This window comes from Carassius auratus, chromosome 1 (genome assembly GCF_003368295.1).
Source record: "Carassius auratus strain Wakin chromosome 1, ASM336829v1, whole genome shotgun sequence".
In the NCBI taxonomy this organism is placed as follows: domain Eukaryota; kingdom Metazoa; phylum Chordata; class Actinopteri; order Cypriniformes; family Cyprinidae; genus Carassius; species Carassius auratus.
The window spans coordinates 33924563-33945579 of NC_039243.1; the positions used below are offsets into that span (position 1 = coordinate 33924563).

Here is a 21017-nt window from a genome sequence, read left to right on the forward strand (position 1 = left end):
GAACTTAGAATTGGCAAACAGGTGGCCACATTTAACAACTGCGCTATAAGAAAAAAATCCCGCCTCTTTGTTCCAAAAAAGCCTTTGTTCCACTTCTTCAAAGTAACACATAAATAAAATATTTGGTCAGTTTGACCCTGGATCGAAGAGTTCATACTTAGCATAAGGCCTTTTGTGTAATTTCACTAATGAATGCTTTAACATAATGAAGAAACAATTTGAGTGCATCGTTAATAAATTCTCTTAATTTAATTAATGTTAGATTTATTGGTATTTACAGATATTCCATAATGTCCGGAAAGTATCAAACTATGAAATATAAAAAATAGAGACACTTTTTTAAATAAGTAAGTAGTCCGAAGGTTCCCTTATCTAAACAGGAGTAAAAGCTGGCAAGGTTTCAGGCACCGAACAGTTGTAGTTGTGGGAATTGTCGTTCTCGTCCATGTACTAATATGTAAACAACAGCAAAAGACACTTTTTTGTCATTTGGGTTACCATCGGATGCTTGAACTGTTAAGGTAAGTTTGGTATCCTCTTCATTTCAGGGTTAACGTTAGAAAAAACTGCCAAAGATTATTTGAAAACAATTATTTCTTAGTGAGACTGCTATTATTTTTATTCACACAGTTTATTTATAATAATAATAATGTATTGCTATATCATCATCCTCATCATCACTAACAGCACTAATAATAATTATTACTATTATTGTCATTGTTATTATTATACATAATTATGAATTAATAAAAATGCAATATTAATACATTACATAATAGCAACAATTTATATTATTTTCATATTATATGCAAAATTATGGCGGTGAAAATGTAAAATTTAAAAAACCTTTTTTTTAATTACAATTTTTTTTTTTTAATAAACATGTTTTAATCATGATTATGGCTACACAGTTCTCACCTGTAATTAGGTTAATAATGAAGACTTCATTTTCATTGCCGCAGAAAATGCTGTACTTGATCTTGTGTCACAGCCTTAAGTATACATTTTGCATATATACACTACTGTTAAAAAATCATCATATTATTCTGATTTCTGAAGATCATGTGACACTCAAGACTGGAGGAATGATGCTGAAAATACAGCTGCACATCACAGAAATAAACTACACTTTAACAGAGATTCACACAGAAAACAGCTGTTTTAAATGTTAATTTATTAATTTATTAAAATGTCAATTATTACTATTTTAATACAGTTTATGTATAGATTAAAAGTGCAGGCTTGGTGAGCTTTCAAAAACCTAAAATACTGCACATAGCACATTATGTAACAAATGAAAATTTGGACACTAAAATTCAAATATATCAAGCTGGGATTAAAAATGATTCAACAAACCTGTTGTAGTGAAATTATTTCTAAATGCAAATGTATATATGTGGTACATTAGAAGGACAAATGCGATAATTTACCTTCTGAATTACAGACTTTCTGACCAAAAGACCTCAGTATGTTCGGTCAGGCCACACCCACTCCATCACCATCACACTTAACACCGGTGTACCACAGGGCTCTGTGCTGAGCCCATTCCTTTACTCCCTTTACACCCACGACTGCACGCCTGTGCATGGATACAACTCCATCATTAAGTTTGCAGATGACACCTCGATGATTGCCCTCAGCTGTCTGCACCCTGACACCCCCCCCCCACACACACACACACACACCACACACACAGACTCCTCACCCCTCTTCATCACTACATCTGACTGATTTATTTATTTATTTACAACAAGAAAAAAACTGTAAACTTGTTATTACTTGCACTACTGTCTGTTCATCCGGGAACACTGAATAATCCATTTGCACACTGAAATATTTTCTATGCACTTTACTGTCCATTGCAAGTTCTCTGTGATTATGATGTGCAAATCAGGCTGAGAAAATTCTAGAGCGCCGTCGTTCTCATCCAGGACAGAGCACAGGACCGTGGCAGTGCTGGAGAGAGACAGAGTCCCACTGTCCTCTGCCTGAACTGTAAAGCAGCCAAAAACACATGCAGAGAGGAGCATGTTGTGTTAAGGTTTCTTAATGAGCATGCAATTACAGCCTTTTAAAAGCACTGCCAATATGTCCCGAAACAAAGAAAAACAAATCTGCTTGACAGGCTTATTAAAGTCAACTAAAACTAAACATTTTCTTTTCCTGAAATTAAAATAAACATTACCCCCCCCCCCTTCAGATAGTTACCTTGGCAACATTTCCAATTTTCATGTAGTTTAACCTAACTAAATTATCTAAAACAAAAAAGACAATACTCAGACTATATAGACAACAGTTGAAAAAAAATGAAAACGGTAAATAGAAAAAAATTGTGTTCATGTTTCACAATCATCATTCAAACACTGCTTCATCCTCAATCATCTTATCCTTCAGGTTTCTGTTATTGTATTTGATGATCGTGGGTAAGCAAACAATGACTTGTAAAACATCTGAAAGTATTTACCATGCACATAGTCCTATTCCAACCAATTACAATTCTACAAACAAAATAAACTGAGCAAAAATGCATTGCTTAATGTATCATTTGAGCATGAAAAGAAAACAAATAATAAACAGAGCAAACATTCAAAACATGCATGCATAAGGAAGTAAATAGTGGTCTGTGAATGATGTGGCTGCTGATTTCCTGGAGAGATGTAAATCTGGACTGGATCTCTCAGTCTAGCCGAGTGGAGTTGCTGATCTGACCAGTGTGGGAGTTTATTGAAAAGAGCTTATATGAAGGACCGGGTAACAAGCTCTAGCTAACAGCCGAATTTACCTCTGTGGGAGATACACACACACACACACACACACACACTGACTGGTCATTAGATTTGAATATTTGTTTGTCTACAACAGGATGCCCCAACATTTTCTGATTATGATCACATGGCATCCTGACAGAGAGTTTGTACGACTTTGCTGTATTAAAGTCATTGTTTTAGTAATTGCCTTTTTAATGTGTGCATTCCTTCACTTTTGTGTTGCGGCCGCCAACAAATACAGGAGTGATGAGTGTTTGACAGCTGAATGAGGTCTGTTTACTGTCTTGTCTGGCAAAGTGCTTTTTCTGAACTCCTTATCTGATCTCTGAATTGAAAACAGTGCTACATTTAACAGTTCTGCAAAGAAAATACAAAGAATAAGTTGGCCAGCAAAAAGAGCTGGCTGGGTTTTGATAGTCTGCTTTAGACATTCTACTAAATGTAAGTAACTTTTTTAACTCATTTATTTGCAACTACATGTCAAATATTTCATTAATGTGAAACTACATGTCAACAAACTCTCATTATTTTTGCAAATAAATATCAACTCATTATTTTTGCCACTAAATGCCAACTAACTTTCATTATTATTGCAACCATATTTCAACTAACAGTCAGTATAGTATTAGTTGACTGTTGGTTTAATATCTGATAACACAAGTAACTTAGTTGGAATGTAGTTGCAAATTAATGAAAGTTAGTTGACATGTAGTTGGAAATTAATGAAATTAATGTTAGTTAATTGACATGTAGTTTAAAATTGAGTTAGTTGACATGTAACTGAAAATTAATGAGAGTTAGTTGACATGTAATTGCAAATTAATGAGAATTAGTTAACATGTAGTTGTAAATTAATGAGAGTTAATTGACATGTAGTTGTAAATTTATGAGAGTTAGTTGACATGTCATTGCAAATTAATGAGTTAGTTGATATTTAGTTGCAAATCACTGAGAGTTAGCTGACGTTTAGTTGCAAATTACTTTGTGTTAATTGACATGTAGTTGCAAATCAATGAGTTAGTTGACATGTAGTTGTGAATTAATGAAAAGTTAGTTGACGTAGTTGTAAATTAATGGAAGTAAGTCGACCTGTAGTTGCAAATTAAAGAGAGAGAGTCAGCATGTAATTGCAAATGAATGAGTTAGTTGACATGTGGTTGTAAAGTTACTTATAGTTTGTATAATATCCAAATGTAATAAATGTATTCACCAGTTTACACATCTCACTCAGAATTATTTTAAAAATAATTTTATTGAGTATGAATTCATAAATACCATCATGATTTTGTGGACACACCAGAGGCTATTTAGAACCCAAATTAACCTCGCCTTTGCAAATTATCTGAAAAAGTTTAAATGTTCTGTATTTGATTTTACAAAAGTTGTTCCAACTATTAGTAAGCAGTGAAGCACTTTAACATTTTCATTTTAGGCTTACACCACACTAATACATATTAAGATTTCTTTTTTCAAGAATTTGATTCTTTTAATGAGACTTTTTTCTTATGATGTCCATTGTATCACCTTTGTGCTGACAAAGAATATCAACATGAATTTGAATTTAAAAGCTAAAAATATGCTGTAATCAAGTCAGTATGATTTTTAATTGTAGCGTATTTTTAATTAAATAGAACAAAAAAGAGTGTCATATCACTGATGCACATACACAGTCAAACAGCAGCCGATACGCTGGAAACATCATATATCATCATATGAGTCACACTGCATTAATACAACAGTAAGAGATAGTTGAATCAATTAACAACAGTATCAGTCTTCATCTGATGAACATTTGGCACAGTGGTTTCATGGAGCTTCGTGAGGTTTTAACGTAATACAAGATAAAATCAAAGAAAAACCATAGACCACACTGCTGAAAAGAGTGAATTCTGGGAGAAAAAATAACCGGCCTTTATTAGCACAGATGGCTTGAGTTAGTGAATCATCAAACACTATTTCAAATATCCTGCAAGAGGCCTGACAGCAGCTTTAGGATAACGTCAGAAAGACACAGATACTGCAGCTGGTGTGTTTTAAAAGGGCCTGCTAGGTTTGTGAAAATTTGGAATGGGTACAAGACGCACAGAATAACATACGGCGTGCGAAAAAGAACCCAAAGACCTGTTGATTTATGTTAGCAGTCAAGTCCAACGAAACGTAATGTATTCAGGTGAATGTATGCTTTTAAGAACAGTCTGCTAACTAAATAAAGGACCAAGGCCATCTGGACCTCCAGACTCAAATCATGAGGGACAAATTTGAAAGAAATCCACTTTAAGTCACTCACACTCACAGGTTTTGCACAGACTTGCTACTGTTAGAGAAATGTGTAACATGGAGCAGTAAAGGTCAATAATATACTATCGTGATAAACAACTATTTAAATCAAACTACTTGAATGGTTTATGTATACTGACATTCATGTAAATGGTTTTTCAAAAGCTACATGTTGATTAAGAGAATAAAACTTAATGCAGGCAATGCATGTGAGTCTGAAATTCAAGCATAAGGCAGACAATTATAATTAACCCATTTAAAAAAAAGGTACAGAGGACGCTTTATGTAACGCTGCATGATGGAAACTGTGAGTAACCACATCACCATCAATATTAAAGTGGCCTAGTCAATTATCTAAAAGTGTAGAAGAAACAGAAGACATCTCAGGGGGATATAAACACAAATGAGCCATGCATTAAAATCATTTGACCTCTTCTCGTTAGTTTACTCATTAGGTCTTTAGCAAACATATTGATCAAAGCAGCATCAGAATCAGAAACAGATGTTTATACTAAAACTTGCTTAAACTTTGAAGTCAACAGAACTCAACGCATCAATCTACTTTTTTTCTTTTTTTTTTCTTTTTTGATTTTTTATGATTTTTTTATTGACAAAGCAGTGTATTAAAGATAATCTGAATATATATATATATATATATATATATATATATATATATATTGTCACGGGAGGAGCACGAGATAGACACAGTGGGCGTGGCGTCAGGCCTCAGAGAGGCTTTTATTAACAAAATCAAATAAAACAAGGGGATAAAAGGTGGCCAAAGGGGAAGTGTGTCCAAAATAACAGGGAATCTGGTGTCCTCGTCGTGCTGCAGGGTTCGTGTGGGTTGGGCAGTGTTCATCAAGGAAGGGTCCAGGTAAGGGGCGGAGTCCGGTGGCCGCACGCGCTCCCCTCTTCGGTCCGGGGCGCGAGGGGCGGCGGCTTCCTCTAGCGGCCGCATCACTCTCGTTGGCCGCGGCGCTGGCAGGGGATGGACGGCCCGGCATCCTGGCCCGTCGGCCGTGTAAACGGGTGCGGTTCTCCTCCGGATCGCGGGTCCGGCAGCTCACGTCTCTTGTGGCGCGGGAGTCCCTCAACGCACCCTTCCTGGACCCACGAGGACACCAGCGTGCATGCACGGGGAAGAGACCGGTCTCCCGAGGAGAGGCGCGTTGGGCTTTTAAACAGCAGCGGTGATGAGGCTCCATTCCCTTCAGGTGTGCCCCATCACACGCCGCCAGCCCTGACTCGTCCAGCGCCCCTCCTCTCACACACCCACTCCAGTCGGGAGCCTGGTGAAGGGCGGCGATTTAGGACGGGGTGCCGGTGACAATCAGGGAGGAGGCAGCTGACTCGTCACATTCCCCCTCCCAAGCGACATCCCCGTCATCAGGGCGCCGCCCACACGGGAGTGCTACCATCCTCAACCAGGCTCCTTACGGTCGGAGTGGGCAGGGAATCCTCTCCGGGCGGTCCTCCCTCTCGCAGGGCACCGGAACAGGGACAGAGAAACCGGGTTTTAGTGACAGCCTCAACCAACCACAGGGTAAAATGACAATAAAAGAAGTCTCTTACCCCTTTTGTGGCTGGGAGGCTGTCCCCAGTTTTCCTCCGTCCCAGTCCGGGTTCTCACGAACGTTTGCAAGCGAGAGGGAGTGACGTCACCAGCTGATTCCCAACTGCGCTGTCTAGGCTCCGCCTTGCCCGCATTCTCCACCAGTGTCACGGGAGGAGCACAAGACAGACACAGTGGGCGTGGCGTCAGGCCTCGGAGAGGCGTTTATTAACAAAATCAAATAAAACAAGGGGATAAAAGGTGGCCAAAGGGGAAGTGTGTCCAAAATAACAGGGAATCTGGTGTCCTCGTCGTGCTGCAGGGTTCGTGTGGGTTGGGCAGTGTTCATCAAGGAAGGGTCCAGGTAAGGGGCGGAGTCCGGTGGCCGCACGCGCTCCCCTCTTCGGTCCGGGGCGCGAGGGGCGGCGGCTTCCTCTAGCGGCCGCATCACTCTCGTTGGCCGCGGCGCTGGCAGGGGATGGACGGCCCGGCATCCTGGCCCGTCGGCCGTGTAAACGGGTGCGGTTCTCCTCCGGATCGCGGGTCCGGCAGCTCACGTCTCTTGTGGCGCGGGAGTCCCTCAACGCACCCTTCCTGGACCCACGAGGACACCAGCGTGCATGCACGGGGAAGAGACCGGTCTCCCGAGGAGAGGCGCGTTGGGCTTTTAAACAGCAGCGGTGATGAGGCTCCATTCCCTTCAGGTGTGCCCCATCACACGCCGCCAGCCCTGACTCGTCCAGCGCCCCTCCTCTCACACACCCACTCCAGTCGGGAGCCTGGTGAAGGGCGGCGATTTAGGACGGGGTGCCGGTGACAATCAGGGAGGAGGCAGCTGACTCGTCACAATATATATATATATATATATATATATATTATATATTTTCTTTGTAGAGGATGCTAGTGCTAAGTTATTAAAAACATGAACTGACATGTAAAGGCAAAAACAATGATTTATTTTTCAATTCCCTGATCAGTTTTTGGGTTTCAGACTGTTTTTAAGCAAACTTTGTAGCAAAAATGATTCTCAACTAACACAATGATCTGATATACTAATTCACTTTATGGAATATGTGCGTTAAATGTTCAGAAGCTGGTATTCCAATTCTATAATGCATCTATACATTGCATCTAATTTGCATATTAGTGTGTTCCTGCTGCAAATCATAATGAAAAAAGAAGTGTAATAATGGAAAATTTTCATAAGAATATCCTATATTTCATTAGAATTTTTATAGATTATTATGATATATTTAATTAAATTTTTAATTTAATTTTAATTTAATATATTATTATATTATGTTATATTATTTCATCATCAAAGACATATTCCAACAAACATGTATTTAGCATCATAGTATTTAGTATACTATGACATATTTGCTTTTTAGACATCACAGTTTTCTTAAATTAAACTCAGGAGATACTGTATGTGTGTCATGGTTGTAGTTGTAGAAATGAAATTATTTGCATCTTGTCAATGTGAACCTCTTCAACGAGCCAATGAGAAAATAATTTCTAATCCTGTGGCTCCTCTTAGTGGACAACTTTAGTATTACACCCCTCGCCCAAGTATTGCAACTTTATTTATTTTGTTTTTTAATTTTATTTAACAGAGAAAAATATTCAACAGCAGCCTATAGTAAAATGTATATCAAAACATGTAAACTATGTGTGCGAACGATATGATTCATTAATCAAAAACAGGATATCCGTGAAAAATCCGTGACTTTTTACAGGAACAATAAAATTATTATTATTACTTTCATTGGAATTCCATATAGAAAAACCTTATGTATAAACAAATACAAAATAAATGTACAAACAGACTTATTTTCCACTGAACAAAAATTACAGGAATAATCAATATCCAAATTAAATCGCACTTTTAGATGGATATATACTAGCCTATGTAAAATAATAGATGTAACATATTTTACAATATTAATTAAACAGTGTATTTCATAAACGCGCCACGCTTTGATATATTATAGAATTCTACTAAAAGAATAAACGTCGTTCTGACGTAGCGCACTACCGGAAGACGCATTGTCGCGCCCGGAAGTCTGGTGTTGTTCTCATCCGGTTCAAGTTGTGATTGTGTGGCGTGTGGTGAAGGTTTTGTGTATAATTCTGATCGCCGTGTTGCTGTTTCAAGCATGTCTGAGGTAAATGTGAGCTTTTGTTTCAACGCCGAGTGTCTCTGATCGATAGTCTGACCGGATAGTTCCGTGTTTGAGCATGAATACAGCGGATCTGGAGCTGTATTCACAGTTTGTAGTTTCTGGCTGACTGATAGATGTTTGTGTTCCTACAGGACGTACAGAAGCACTCGGTGCACACACTCGTGTTCCGCTCTTTGAAGAGGACTCATGATATGTTTGTGTCGGATCACGCTAAAGCAGTAGCGCTGGACGATCAGAGGTGAGAGGGTTGCCAGGTTTCACAACAAAACCCGCTTTTTTGCGTCTCGGTGGATTCCGCCGGTGTAAAGCGCGTTCAAGGGGATAAAAAACACGTTTTTGGGCGGGGTACCCCTGATAAAATTACCATTTTAGGGGTTAAATCACGTTATTAGTGACGATTCAACCAGAGGCAACAGTAAAGTCAGGGTTAAGTAGCGAATGTCCGAGGGGAAACCGCGGATATGGCAACACAAGCTGTAGTCGAAGACTGGACGTCTGTTTTTTTGTGTTGAAGTTTGTGATTTACTTTACAGATAGTTTACAAACGGTTATCCGTTACAGATCACGTGACAAAAACTGTAGTTGGTAATGTAATCCCCTACATCACACTTTTTAGATAATATAATCTGACTACTTTTGATCTAACTTGTTTTAAAGAGGATGATCTTGTACCACATTGATATATAAAATAACTTTTCAATTCATTGTTGTTAATAATATGAAATGCATTAAACACTGCATTATTTGGGGTTTGTGAAGAAGCTGCAGGGGGTTTGAGCGTTTAATGAAAGCTAATAATTATATAATAAAAATAAAGCATTTCAAAGTCAATCAAAATATTTATTTGTTTGCTGCATATCATGTGACAATAACCTGCAAACATACAAATCTGGTACTTTATCATCAAAATATTTATTTTCCGAGTAAATGCATTAGGTGAAAGAGAATCAGATGACAGAATTTTTGCATTTTTAATGTTTAAACACATGGTTAAATATCTAACTGAGTGAGCAGTTGATGCAAGGTGGAAAGGAAAGTTTAAAAAAATATGAATAATTTATTGCTATTGTGCAAATAATATGTAAACCACAAAAAATCCACAAAAGTAACTGTAGTCTGATTAAGGGTATTTTAAAATGCAATCTTAATTTCAAGTACTTAATTGTAGGAATCTGACTGATGTACATGTAATCTTAGAGATGTGAATGTATTATTGTGATCATATTGGTCAGTGTATCGAGTTTCATAACACACTTCAGCCTTTAAATCAAGAAAAGGGTTGGGTTTAAATGAAAAGTCAAACCACTGATTGTGTCATCACTTCTGTGTGTTCAGCTACAAGATGAAGATGGCAGTGAAGATGCGAGCGGAGTATAAGCCCGTGCTGCACATGCCTGTGCTGAAGGAGGGTCGAGAGCGAGGGTCTGACCCCTACGGCCCGCTGGGATACACGCTGCCCGGTGCGTCTGTCTGTCTGATGCTTTACAGATGCCTTGACTTCTAGCTTTGCTGTAAATGTTGTTCTTCATTTATTCAGATGCTAGTCCAGATTACATGGTGACCGGGACTCATCCGTATCCATCTGCTCCGGGTAAGAGAGTGGAAGCCTGAGAGTCAGTTACACACAATGTGTTTTCTTCTTCAGAGGGATAATGCAGTCTTGTTGTCCTTCTTCTCAGGAGTGGCCCTCACTGCAGACACACAGATGCAGAAGATGCCCAGTGAAGCAGCGGTTCACTCCATGGCTCTGGCTCTTCCTCCGGCTCAAGCCAGGTCATGCATCATGCATTTACGACTGTGTTTTTAATATCCTGATGGAAATAAGACGACGCTTCAGGATCGCTGTGCTTGTTTGCATGGCACAAGCGCTTGTTATAAGTGACTCGAATGCAGAGGAGAGCTTGTGTGCATTTGTGTGACGGAAACACTTGCTTGTTTTGAGATTGGATCGTTCTGAGACCAGTGTGAATCAGGTTTTGAGATTGTTTTCTTCTCTGTAGGCAGGAAGCCAGTCGAACTGCAGCCAGTGTGGCAGAAATCCACCGACACGCCGGAGCCGGGGAGAGATCCCATCCACCGCAGCACGCACTGGTGAGCTCCTTCTGTCCGTGTTTCCTGTTAGCGTCTTTCCCAGATTTTAATGAATGAATGCACTAGTGATCTTTTCTACTTCAGTGTTCAGATGCTTGCACTATTTCTCAGAGATGAACTACATCCGTTTTTCTCTGTTTTGCAGTCGCTCCTGGAGGGAGGCACAAAGAGTTCTGCACTGGTGCCTAGAAAGGCTCCCACCATGCCCAAACCTCAGTGGCACCCCCCATGGAAACTGTACCGAGTGAGTGTTTCTCCAGCGTCTTTATATTCATCCCGAGTGCACGTGAGGTCTGTTTATAATGATGTTGTGTGTCTCAGGTCATCAGCGGTCACCTGGGTTGGGTCAGATCTATAGCAGTGGAGCCGGGGAACCAGTGGTTTGTGACTGGATCAGCAGACAGGACTATAAAGGTGAACTTTAATTGTAGGAATCTGACTGATGTACATGTAATCTTTGCACTAGAAAGGTGAGTCGCTAACTGCATGTGTTTCTGAATGCAGCGTGAAGAAAAGCACAACAAAAGACGAGCTTTGGGCTCTCTGCAGTTTTTCACTAAAATTAAAGCTTGATGTTTAACAAATGATATCAGTGCAAGCATAAATCTTATTATAATTTATATTAATATTTTAATGCTGTCAAATGATTAATCGCATCCGAAATACAAGCTTTTGTATATATAATGTGTGTGTACTGTGTATATTTATCATGCATGTATATAGTTAAGAAAAATATTTTGTTTATATAAAAAAAAATATACATTATAAATTGATATATAGTGTAAATATAAAAAAATATATAAATGTTTGTGTATTTGTAGTACATATTATGTAAACAAACTTTTATTTTGGATGTGATAAATCACAATTAATTGTTTGACAGAACTAAATTTGATATCAATCAATTGAAATATTATTTAATATAATTGTATTTGTGACCCTGGAGCACACAAGCAGTCTTAAGTCTCAGTGGTACATTTTTAGCAATAGCCAAAAATACATTGTATGGGTCAAAATTAAAAAAAATTATTTTATGGCAAAAATCATTAGGATATTAAGTAAAGATCATGTTCCTTGAAGATATTTAGTGAATATCCTACTGTAAATATATCAAAACTTAATGTTTGATTAGTAATATGCATTGCTATGATCTTCATTTGAACAACTTTAAAGATGATTTTCTCAATATTTAATTTTTTTTTTTTGTCACCCTAAGATTCCAGATTTTCAAATAGTTGTCTCACTCTAATATTGTTCCATCATAACAAACCACACATCAATAGGGAGATGACTTATACAACCTTCAGCCATCAATATTGTGCATCATCATGAATCTTGCGTCTGTGCTGTCAGATCTGGGATCTTGCGAGCGGGAAGCTGAAGCTGTCTCTGACGGGTCACATCAGCACCGTGAGAGGAGTCGCGGTCAGCACTCGCAGTCCTTACCTCTTCTCCTGCGGCGAGGACAAGCAGGTCAAGTGCTGGGATCTGGAGTACAACAAGGTACAGCCTTTAAACACACACACACACACACACACACACAAACCGTGTGCATTCAGCCCGAGCTCGACTTACAGAAGACTTCTGTACGGTCCACAGGTTATAAGACACTATCACGGCCATCTGAGCGCAGTGTATGACCTGGACCTCCATCCTACCATTGATGTGCTGGTGACCTGCAGCAGAGATGCCACCGCCAGAGTAAGACCTCACTCACATGTGTTAATGTGCTGATGAGTGATCATGAGCCTACTGTACTACCACTTACATCCGTGTGTGTGTGCGTTTGTGTGGTAGGTTTGGGACATCAGGTCCAAGGCGAATGTCCACACTCTTTCTGGACACACGAACACGGTGGCCACCGTCAAATGTCAAAGTGCCGAGCCTCAGGTGGTTACAGGTACGCATCCGTCTTATATTTCGCCTTCTGAACTAAGGTGTTTTTCTGTAATGCTCATGTTTGGTCTGTTTGTTTTCCTCCTTCAGGAAGTCATGACACCACCATCAGACTCTGGGATCTGGTCGCTGGGAAGACTAGAGCCACTCTGACCAATCACAAGAAGTCTGTCAGAGCGCTGGTGCTCCACCCCAGACAGTACGCGGCTTGCCTCACACTTTTTACTGCATTTATCCGAAGCGACTTACAGTGCATTCACGCTATACATTTCATATAACATTTTAAATTTTTTGTTGTTCACTGGGGATTGAACCCACAACGTTTTGAGCTACTAACACAGAGCTCTACCACTGAGCCGCATGATTTTGAGTTAACTAATGCAGTTAGCAGAATAAAAGCCGCTTAATTTAAGTATGTGGCTAGGTTTCCAAAAAGTTGTTGATAATTGTTTATTAAGAGGATAAACTCCTTGAGATAAATAATCTCGTTTACAAGGGGGTCCCAAGTTGGATAATTTTCCAGTAAGTTTTGGAAACCTTCCAGGATTTCTTGGAATAATCTATTTTATTTTTATTTTATATTTTTTGGAATGTTCCACTCCTTTGTAGTTTCAATTTGACATTGTAGTTTTTGGACTCTCTGAAAAGGTTATAGAAATCGGCAGATGTTTTCTGTGCACAGCTAGCAGACGCAATCTGCTAATTATATTCATTAACAATTATAATCCAATTTATTGATTAGTTGTTGCAGTATAAATCAGTTTTGTTTCAGTATTTAAATACGATTCTAGTATAGGCTTTTTCCATTTTCTATTATATTTTTAGGTTTTAGTTATGTCTTTATATTTATAAAGTCAAATTACTTCAGTTAGTTGCTATAGTATTATGTACAATGAACGTTACATTTTAAAACATGATAGTATGTCATTTCTTTTTATTGTTCCATTTCATGCATCTGGTTAAACTGAGAGGAAAAGCTGCTTTATTTGAGTAACTTTAGTAATTCAAATTCATGCATCTGGTTAAACAGAGCTTTTATTTTTTTGTTGTAAGATTTCCATGATGTATTCTTCTCAGCCAAAATTTCTCAAGTCAAAAGAAACGATGTAGCAAACGATGTTTCAAAGCGTTCATGTTTCTTGAACAGGTACACCTTTGCCTCTGGCTCTCCAGACAACATCAAGCAGTGGAAATGTCCCGATGGGAACTTCATCCAAAACCTTTCAGGACACAACGCCATTATCAACACGCTGGCGGTCAATTCAGACGGCGTTCTGGTGTCAGGAGGTGAAATGCTGCTTGATGTATTTGTCTCTTTCCTGATTTCTTCCCTTACGTCCAGCATCATGATGCATCTGTGCTTGTCCCCATCAGCTGATAACGGCACCATTCACATGTGGGACTGGAGGACTGGCTACAACTTCCAGAGGATCCACGCGGCGGTGCAGCCCGGCTCTCTGGACAGCGAGTCTGGGATCTTTGCGTGTGTGTTCGATCAGTCTGAGAGCCGCCTCATTACAGCAGAGGCCGACAAAACCATCAAGGTCTACAAAGAGGACGACACGGCTGTAAGTGCTAAACTCTTAATACTTATGATGCAATGAAATTTGTTTGGTTGTGAAATGTTTATGATGGAAAGTAATTGTCTTTAATGCACTACTGCATAAAATTTCCAAATTAATGTTTTATTTTTTATTTATTTTTTCAGACTGAGGAGTCCCATCCGGTTAATTGGAAACCTGAGATTCTGAAGAGGAAAAGATTTTAGTTTTTGTATTTGTATTTTTTTCTATTTCAAAGGTTTCATTTTGTTACGTTTTCGCCGTCTAAGACACATCCACAGTTTTAGACTTTGGGATCATATGACGCATTTAGCTTTGCTCTGTCTATTAAATAAAAAAGCAACACTGCAGTTGTCTTCATTTTCTTGTATATGAGGTTTCTTCCATGTCTCTAAACACCATCTGCAGGTCTACATGATCAGGACGACTTAAGATCTCCTACAGTGGGATTATAATCATGGCATTTGATGGAAATGTCCTTTACGTATAAATATTTGCAAATCAGAAAAAAAAGATGGCTGTTCATGCTTGCCAAGTTTAAATAAAATGAGCAATTGACACATTCATAACTTGACTTTTTTTTTTTTTTTTTGGACCACAAATCAATATGAATTAATTATGCTGTCTATACCATGGATTTTATGGTCTAGAAAATTGTATTTCCCGACTTAATTTGTAAAATAAAAAAATTAATTTCTAAACACATGCGTTCTATCATATTGAACTGATCATGTCATGATTTGGTGTAAATCATACGTTTATAATCAGGGAGTACAAGCAAGTTTACAACAGATCCTCTATTGTCCTCTTTCACGGAGTATAAGGTTTTATATACCATATTTTTTGGACTATAAGTCACATCAGTCCAAAAATACGTCATGACGAGGAAAACAATAAAAAATAAGTCGCACTGGAGTATAAGTCGCATTTATTTAGAACCAAGAGAAAACATTACCGTCTCCAGCCGCCAGAGGGCGCTCTATGTTTTCAGTGTAGACTACAGGAGCAGTGAGCAGCACTGAGCGCCCTCTGGCGGCTGGAGACGGTAATGTTTTATATTAGTTCATTTCTCTTGGTTCATGTCAAATTAATTTGGATAAATAAGTCGCACCTGACTGTAAGTCGCAGGACCATCTTAACTATGAAAAAAAGTGTGACTTATAGTCCAGAAAATACGGTAATCTGATTGGTTAAAAAATTTAATGTGTAGATTTAGTCATATTTGTAATATATTAGTTGCTTCTAACCGACTTTTCAAACATAATCACTTTTATTTGGTCCCCCAACAAATTCTTTGTATTGTCATGTTTTCAACTCATTTCCATTTTTGACCACTAACAATGCAACTATTTTATAAGAACAGTGTGTAAAGTGTTGAAAGATTTATTCGTTGTATAATCATAGGTGGAGGGTTGGGAAATAATGGGGACTTGGGACACAAAATTAGACAAAAATGTCCTTTCGCAATTAAGTTACATTTAAAATGCAAATGAACTGAAAAGATCACAGAGGGTGAATCAACTCCAGGCTATCGCGAATAAAGTCGAAATGAAGTGTAAATTGTGCCATTTAAATTTAGACCCGCTTGGTGCATTATATTTCTTTTTACTCGTTGTGCATTATAACCACACGATTCTGTTGAGCTAATGAATGCAACAGCCAATCAGATGTGTTCAGGTTAGTCATCGCTGAAACACCAATGTTTTTTTTATTTTCAGTTGATATTCACTGAATTCTGCACTCTTGGAAATTCTCATAAACACTACAGATGCAATTTAAGTGAGAGATTAAGTAATTAATTTCACTTCACTGATTATAACAAAACACCTCAGAGGCAGTAGTTTATTTTTTCTAAATGGGCTTGCAACTGTGCATTAAAACAGTTTTTCGTGCATTATTCCTTAAATGTAGCATTGCATCACTTGCTCACCAATATACCGTCTGCAGTGATTGGGTGCCGTCAGAGCGAGAGTCCAAACACCTGATGTGATCCTCTCATCAAAATCCGACCACATTTTGGACTCTTTTAAATACTGATTTTAATGAGAATGCATCCACTGGAGAAAGCAACTCGTATTTTAGCAAAGGGTTCAAGTTAAAAGCATCTTAATGCTGGATTTGTTTTATCTTTTGTCTTCTCCAGATGTTAATGTGGATTATTGAGATGTTTTTATCAGCTGTTTGGACTCTCATTCTGACGGCACCCATTCACCGCAGAACATCCATTGATGAGACACTGATGCAATCTACAAACCTGATGAAGAAACAAACTCATAATAAATATTCAGCAAAACTATTCCGTCCACACCTTTTCATTTACATTGTTACATAATGGAAAATTGAATCACTTATTGTCGATCTACTCTGTAGAACAAATAAGCAGGGACTTTCCTGAGTTAAATAGCTGACTCAGTATTTATTGATCGATGATGAAATCTTCTTCCATCAGGGAGCTTGGAGTGCAGCCTGTTCGTCCACTACAGCGATGGGGCAATGTTGACTTACTGACCACATGCTCAAAAAACTCCTACACAGAGGTTAACACACACCTACACAAAACCCGAATAACAAACACCGATCAGCTCCCACACTCACATCGTTAAAGCGGTGGATGTTTATGCATTTTTGTTTAAAAGAATCCTCAATAATAACTATTTATCATAATTTGACACCAAATTTCTGTTTAACTACTTTGATTTATCAGATAGCAAGGAATTGGGATGTGCAACAGGTCAAATAAAAATCAGGAAACATTCATTCATTTATTTTATTTATTTGCTTTATGTCCTTTTTATTTGACACACTTTATTGTAATGTGTCTTTGTTCTGAATACTCATCAATTATCTATTAACTCGGGGGTTACACTTTATTTTAAAGTGTCCTTGTTGCATTAAATTATCCATTTATGTATTGAGTAATATGAACTACATGTACTTAGGGTTAGGACTGGAGATACTTGCATGTAATGATGCATATTTAAGTGTTATTGTAATAATAAGTATATGTACCACCTTGAAATAAAGTGTTACTGGATTCGGTTTAGTGTTAGTTGCTTGCACTTATGCATTATTTAATGTTATTGCTATAGTAATTAAATATAAACTGTGTAACAAGGACACACTGAAATCAAGGATTATGAATGTTCCATGTATCTGTTTTTGTAACGTAAAATACCTGTTTTAATTTAAACCCCACCTATGAAGAAAAAAGGACTACACAACACTTTTCATTTAGAAAAAGACAGAGGATTTTATTTATTCATTGATAGTGTGATGTTTTGGATCAGCTAAAGTTGATCAAGTTGTAAAAATTGACCAGAATGACTTATGCATGAAGCTTTTGTTTTATTCTAATTAATTTGTATAGAACAGAAAACACCACGGGTGTTTACTCTCTTGTAAAAACGCCTGGGTTATGTTGTTCCCAAACAGAATGATAGCTCAGAACAGCTTTGGTGAGGTCTTTAAATGTCTCCCAGGCCTCCGAACTGCTTGGAACCGCTTTCCTGGCCTCCGGCAACGATTCTGTTGATGGGAATGATCTTCATGGTGGTCTCCTTCAGAGAATACCAGCGACTGTGCCACGTTGCCCAAATAATGCCATCGTCAAATCCATTCTGCGAGTCCTTCTCTGTGTACTTGCCACCTGTGAAAACAGAACGCATCAGTAAAAGGATTCCCACATGTGTGATCTATCTCCTGTAAAGATTAAAGGCTTTACTCTGGTAGTATTTTCCGTTGAGATGAGCGGCATGGCATCGGTTCATCCACCAGCCGGACCCTTCATCCTTGGCACAGTTTTCATGGTACTTGTCGTTGTCTTTGTCAGGTGTGCTGAACTGCATGCCGTTGTGAGACGTGTAGAATTTGTCACTGGGATCTTCGCCGAAGTCGAAACCATCAAAGGCATCGCCAGCATCGCCGCCGAAGTAATACGCATACGTCAATCGGTACGCATCGACTTCTGGTCCGAGTTTGAAAGTGGCGTAGTCGGCATACCTAAGAGAGCAAAGAAAAACACTAATGTTCAGCAGCATGTTTGATTTGACTGAAAAGGTCATGCGATGTGATTTGGCAAGAAGAGCAAAGTCCTGTTTGGCGACTGTAGATAAGAACAACCTCTACATGGATAATACTTTACCAAAAGCATTCCTTTAGTCTACCAACTGTAGTTGAAACTGAAATTAAAACTTAAAAAGTTTGAGTGTGTGTGGTTCATTACTTTTTGTTGCCTTCCCAATCGACCATCTCTATCCTCAGCACATAAGGCACACTGGACTGAACAGACAACAGATGTATCTTCTCATTCCCCAGCCAGAACTCAGTCTTGTCGTCTGGAGAGAGGTACCCAAAGCCTTCTTTATACTGAATCCATTTTTTGTTGAAGTCGACACTGCCATCCCGTCTCTGAAAAACAATTCATTTTTTCACATTGCTTCTACTTGAAAGTGTCAAAGGCATGCTAACAAGGACGTTAAAGATCATAATAAGCGTTTCGTTTGTCTTTTGAGGCGAGGGGAGAGACAACAGACACCCTCCGGGTCACGGCACCAAGTATACTGCCCCTACAGCCAAAAACAGTTTTCATCTATCTATCAATCGATCTGTGCATTGTTTGTTGTTCCACGTACCCTCTGAAGGACAGTCCATCCCCGTCCAAAGCTGTCTATCTCACAGTAGACCAAGAACGCCTCTGGAGCCCTCGCTGGTTTCACATAGTAGAGCCCACTGACCTTAGCACCTTTGTTTGCAATGTCCTGACAATCTGGGGAAAAGTGCACGTACTTCAGCCCTCTATGTACCTTCAATTCACTGCGTCACTTTACATTGAGATGTTTGAATCTGCTGTTTCTACCTTTGCCCGTGACTGTCTGAATCTCCACAGTGTCTTTGCAGGGCTCTTTGCACATCTGGTCCAGCTGTTGGGACATCTGCTTTAAATCGGTTATTCTTTTCTCATTAGCCTGAAGAATGGACTGCAGCTGACTGTAAGGGGGGTAAAACATTATAAAAAAGCCATTTCATTAACTTTTTAGACCGTATTTGAGATAAGTGGTATATAAAAGAAGAAAAAGTGCTCACTATATTTGATCTTCCTGAGCGAGAATGCTCTTCTCAAATCGCAGTATATCGTCGAGCATGCTTGTAGATTTTTTGATGTATGTATCTGACAAAAAAGATAGTGGTTATGAAAATCAGATGAAGTTTCACAATTACTTTAAAAATGCACGAAACATGCCTGTTCAATCATTTTACTTCCTGTCGAGGAATATATAGATAAATTCATACAGGAAGTATGTGTGTATATATATGTTTTGGGAGGGATAAAAATGTCATAGTGATACAACTGTCCTGAAATCAAAGAAGCATTGTCAAAAGAATACAAATTATTGGAAAGAACAACTTTTTATCATTTCTTAAACTTTTTATTAATACTTGAAAAGGATTTCTCTCGTGGTCCTGTGGTGCAACCAACAAGTCATGCGGTGCAACCGACTTCCCGAAAAACTGATAACAAATTATAATAACGATATAAACAATTACATAATTTCCCATAAAACAGGACATTTTTGTAGATGCTCATAAAATATAAGAAAGGTTGTGAAATGTCAAGTGGTGCGACTCCCCACCGCACGTATGAATAATTAATCATATGTGAAAAATGCATAAATAAATAAAAATATTTTTTTTTATAATAAAACGTGTACTCACATTGTAAGAAAAATATGATTTTTTTTTAACCTGCATTAAAAAAAAAAAAAAAAAAAAAACACCCCTGAGAGCTCATCCGAGACCAGTGTACTCTCTGTAGATGTTTTACAGGAAATATATTTTTGTTTCAGTCCATAACTAATGATAAATCATGCTACCTGGTGCTTGTTTTTGTGCTTGTGTATCTGAGTCCTTCAGGTAGACCACTTTGTCCTGCGCTCCTCTGGTAAGGTTGGCGATATCCTCCAAATCCTGCTCGATTTGACTCAGCTCTCTGTCCATATCAGGCGCGTACCTCTGTAGGTAATCAGCAACTCCACATGTGGTTGGGCAGTACACCCCCTGAAGGACGAAGAGAAGTAATTGTTAAACAAGTGACTTTTTAAGCATCCAGAATACAAATGCATTGCTTGAAACGATCTAAAACTGACAGTCTGTACTTACAAACCCATCGTTTGGGTTACAAATGTCTTGCGTTGGAGAATAGTCACCTCTCATTTGCTAAAAGGAGAAAAGTAAACCAGTAAATATCATGGTTTTGTGATATAATATAATATTTGTATTCCACTCACCGCTGAGGTTAATGTGGACAGCAGCAGGATGGAGACAGCTGCATGCATGAACGAGGCCATGTTGGACCTGCGATCTGTCTGGTCCCTCAAAATTGTGAGTGATTTTTGACTGCTGCGGGATATTTATCCGATCAAGGTCCTGCTCAGAGATAACTGTCCAAAGACAAATAAGAGCTATACCCACCCCTCTCCTGTGACTCAGAATGAACCGTAAATGTTGCAGAGATTGGTCAACATGTCCATCTTAATGCTGAGTACATGGGCAGATGCAATCGAGACTTACTTATTACTGGATTCTGAATAATATATTGATTAAATCAGGGGTCTGATTTCAATGTTTGGTGCTTGTATACTGTAAACAACTTAAAAATGACCCATATTAGTGTCCTAACATGAGT

At 38.6% G+C, this 21017-nt stretch overlaps 2 protein-coding genes across 2 annotated transcripts; one reads left to right on the forward strand and one right to left on the reverse strand.

Annotated features, from left to right (window-relative positions):
• Positions 1–8673: 8673 nt before the first annotated feature.
• On the forward strand, positions 8674–14685 carry LOC113108498 (pleiotropic regulator 1-like). The gene is made up of 15 exons (XM_026271675.1): positions 8674–8768; positions 8918–9024; positions 10122–10246; positions 10324–10377; positions 10466–10559; positions 10787–10877; positions 11023–11121; positions 11199–11291; positions 12231–12380; positions 12477–12578; positions 12675–12777; positions 12864–12972; positions 13921–14060; positions 14148–14341; positions 14482–14685. The coding sequence occupies exons 1-15, from the start codon at positions 8760–8762 to the stop codon at positions 14539–14541; spliced, it is 1530 nt and encodes a 509-aa protein (XP_026127460.1). The 5' UTR covers positions 8674–8759; the 3' UTR covers positions 14542–14685.
• Positions 14686–17578: 2893 nt separating this feature from the next.
• On the reverse strand, positions 17579–20735 carry LOC113108508 (fibrinogen gamma chain-like). Its single transcript, XM_026271685.1, has 9 exons — positions 20620–20735; positions 20492–20548; positions 20206–20389; positions 19418–19502; positions 19191–19321; positions 18967–19100; positions 18558–18742; positions 18057–18334; positions 17579–17981 (listed from the first exon to the last, which is right to left on the reverse strand). Exons 1-9 carry the CDS (start codon positions 20677–20679, stop codon positions 17800–17802), a joined length of 1296 nt encoding a protein of 431 aa, XP_026127470.1. The 5' UTR covers positions 20680–20735; the 3' UTR covers positions 17579–17799.
• Positions 20736–21017: the final 282 nt, after the last annotated feature.

Coding starts and splice junctions, on each gene's coding strand:
- LOC113108508 (XM_026271685.1), bottom strand. CDS start 20,679: ATGGCCTCGTTCATGCATGCAGCTGTCTCCATCCTGCTGCTGTCCACA. Junction 19,322..19,417: donor GCTCAGGAAGATCAAATATA/GTGAGCACTTTT, acceptor CCCCCCTTACAG/TCAGCTGCAGTCCATTCTTC. Junction 18,743..18,966: donor GATGGACTGTCCTTCAGAGG/GTACGTGGAACA, acceptor ATTGTTTTTCAG/AGACGGGATGGCAGTGTCGA.
- LOC113108498 (XM_026271675.1), top strand. Junction 11,292..12,230: donor CAGCAGACAGGACTATAAAG/GTGAACTTTAAT, acceptor CTGTGCTGTCAG/ATCTGGGATCTTGCGAGCGG. Junction 12,579..12,674: donor GCAGAGATGCCACCGCCAGA/GTAAGACCTCAC, acceptor TTTGTGTGGTAG/GTTTGGGACATCAGGTCCAA.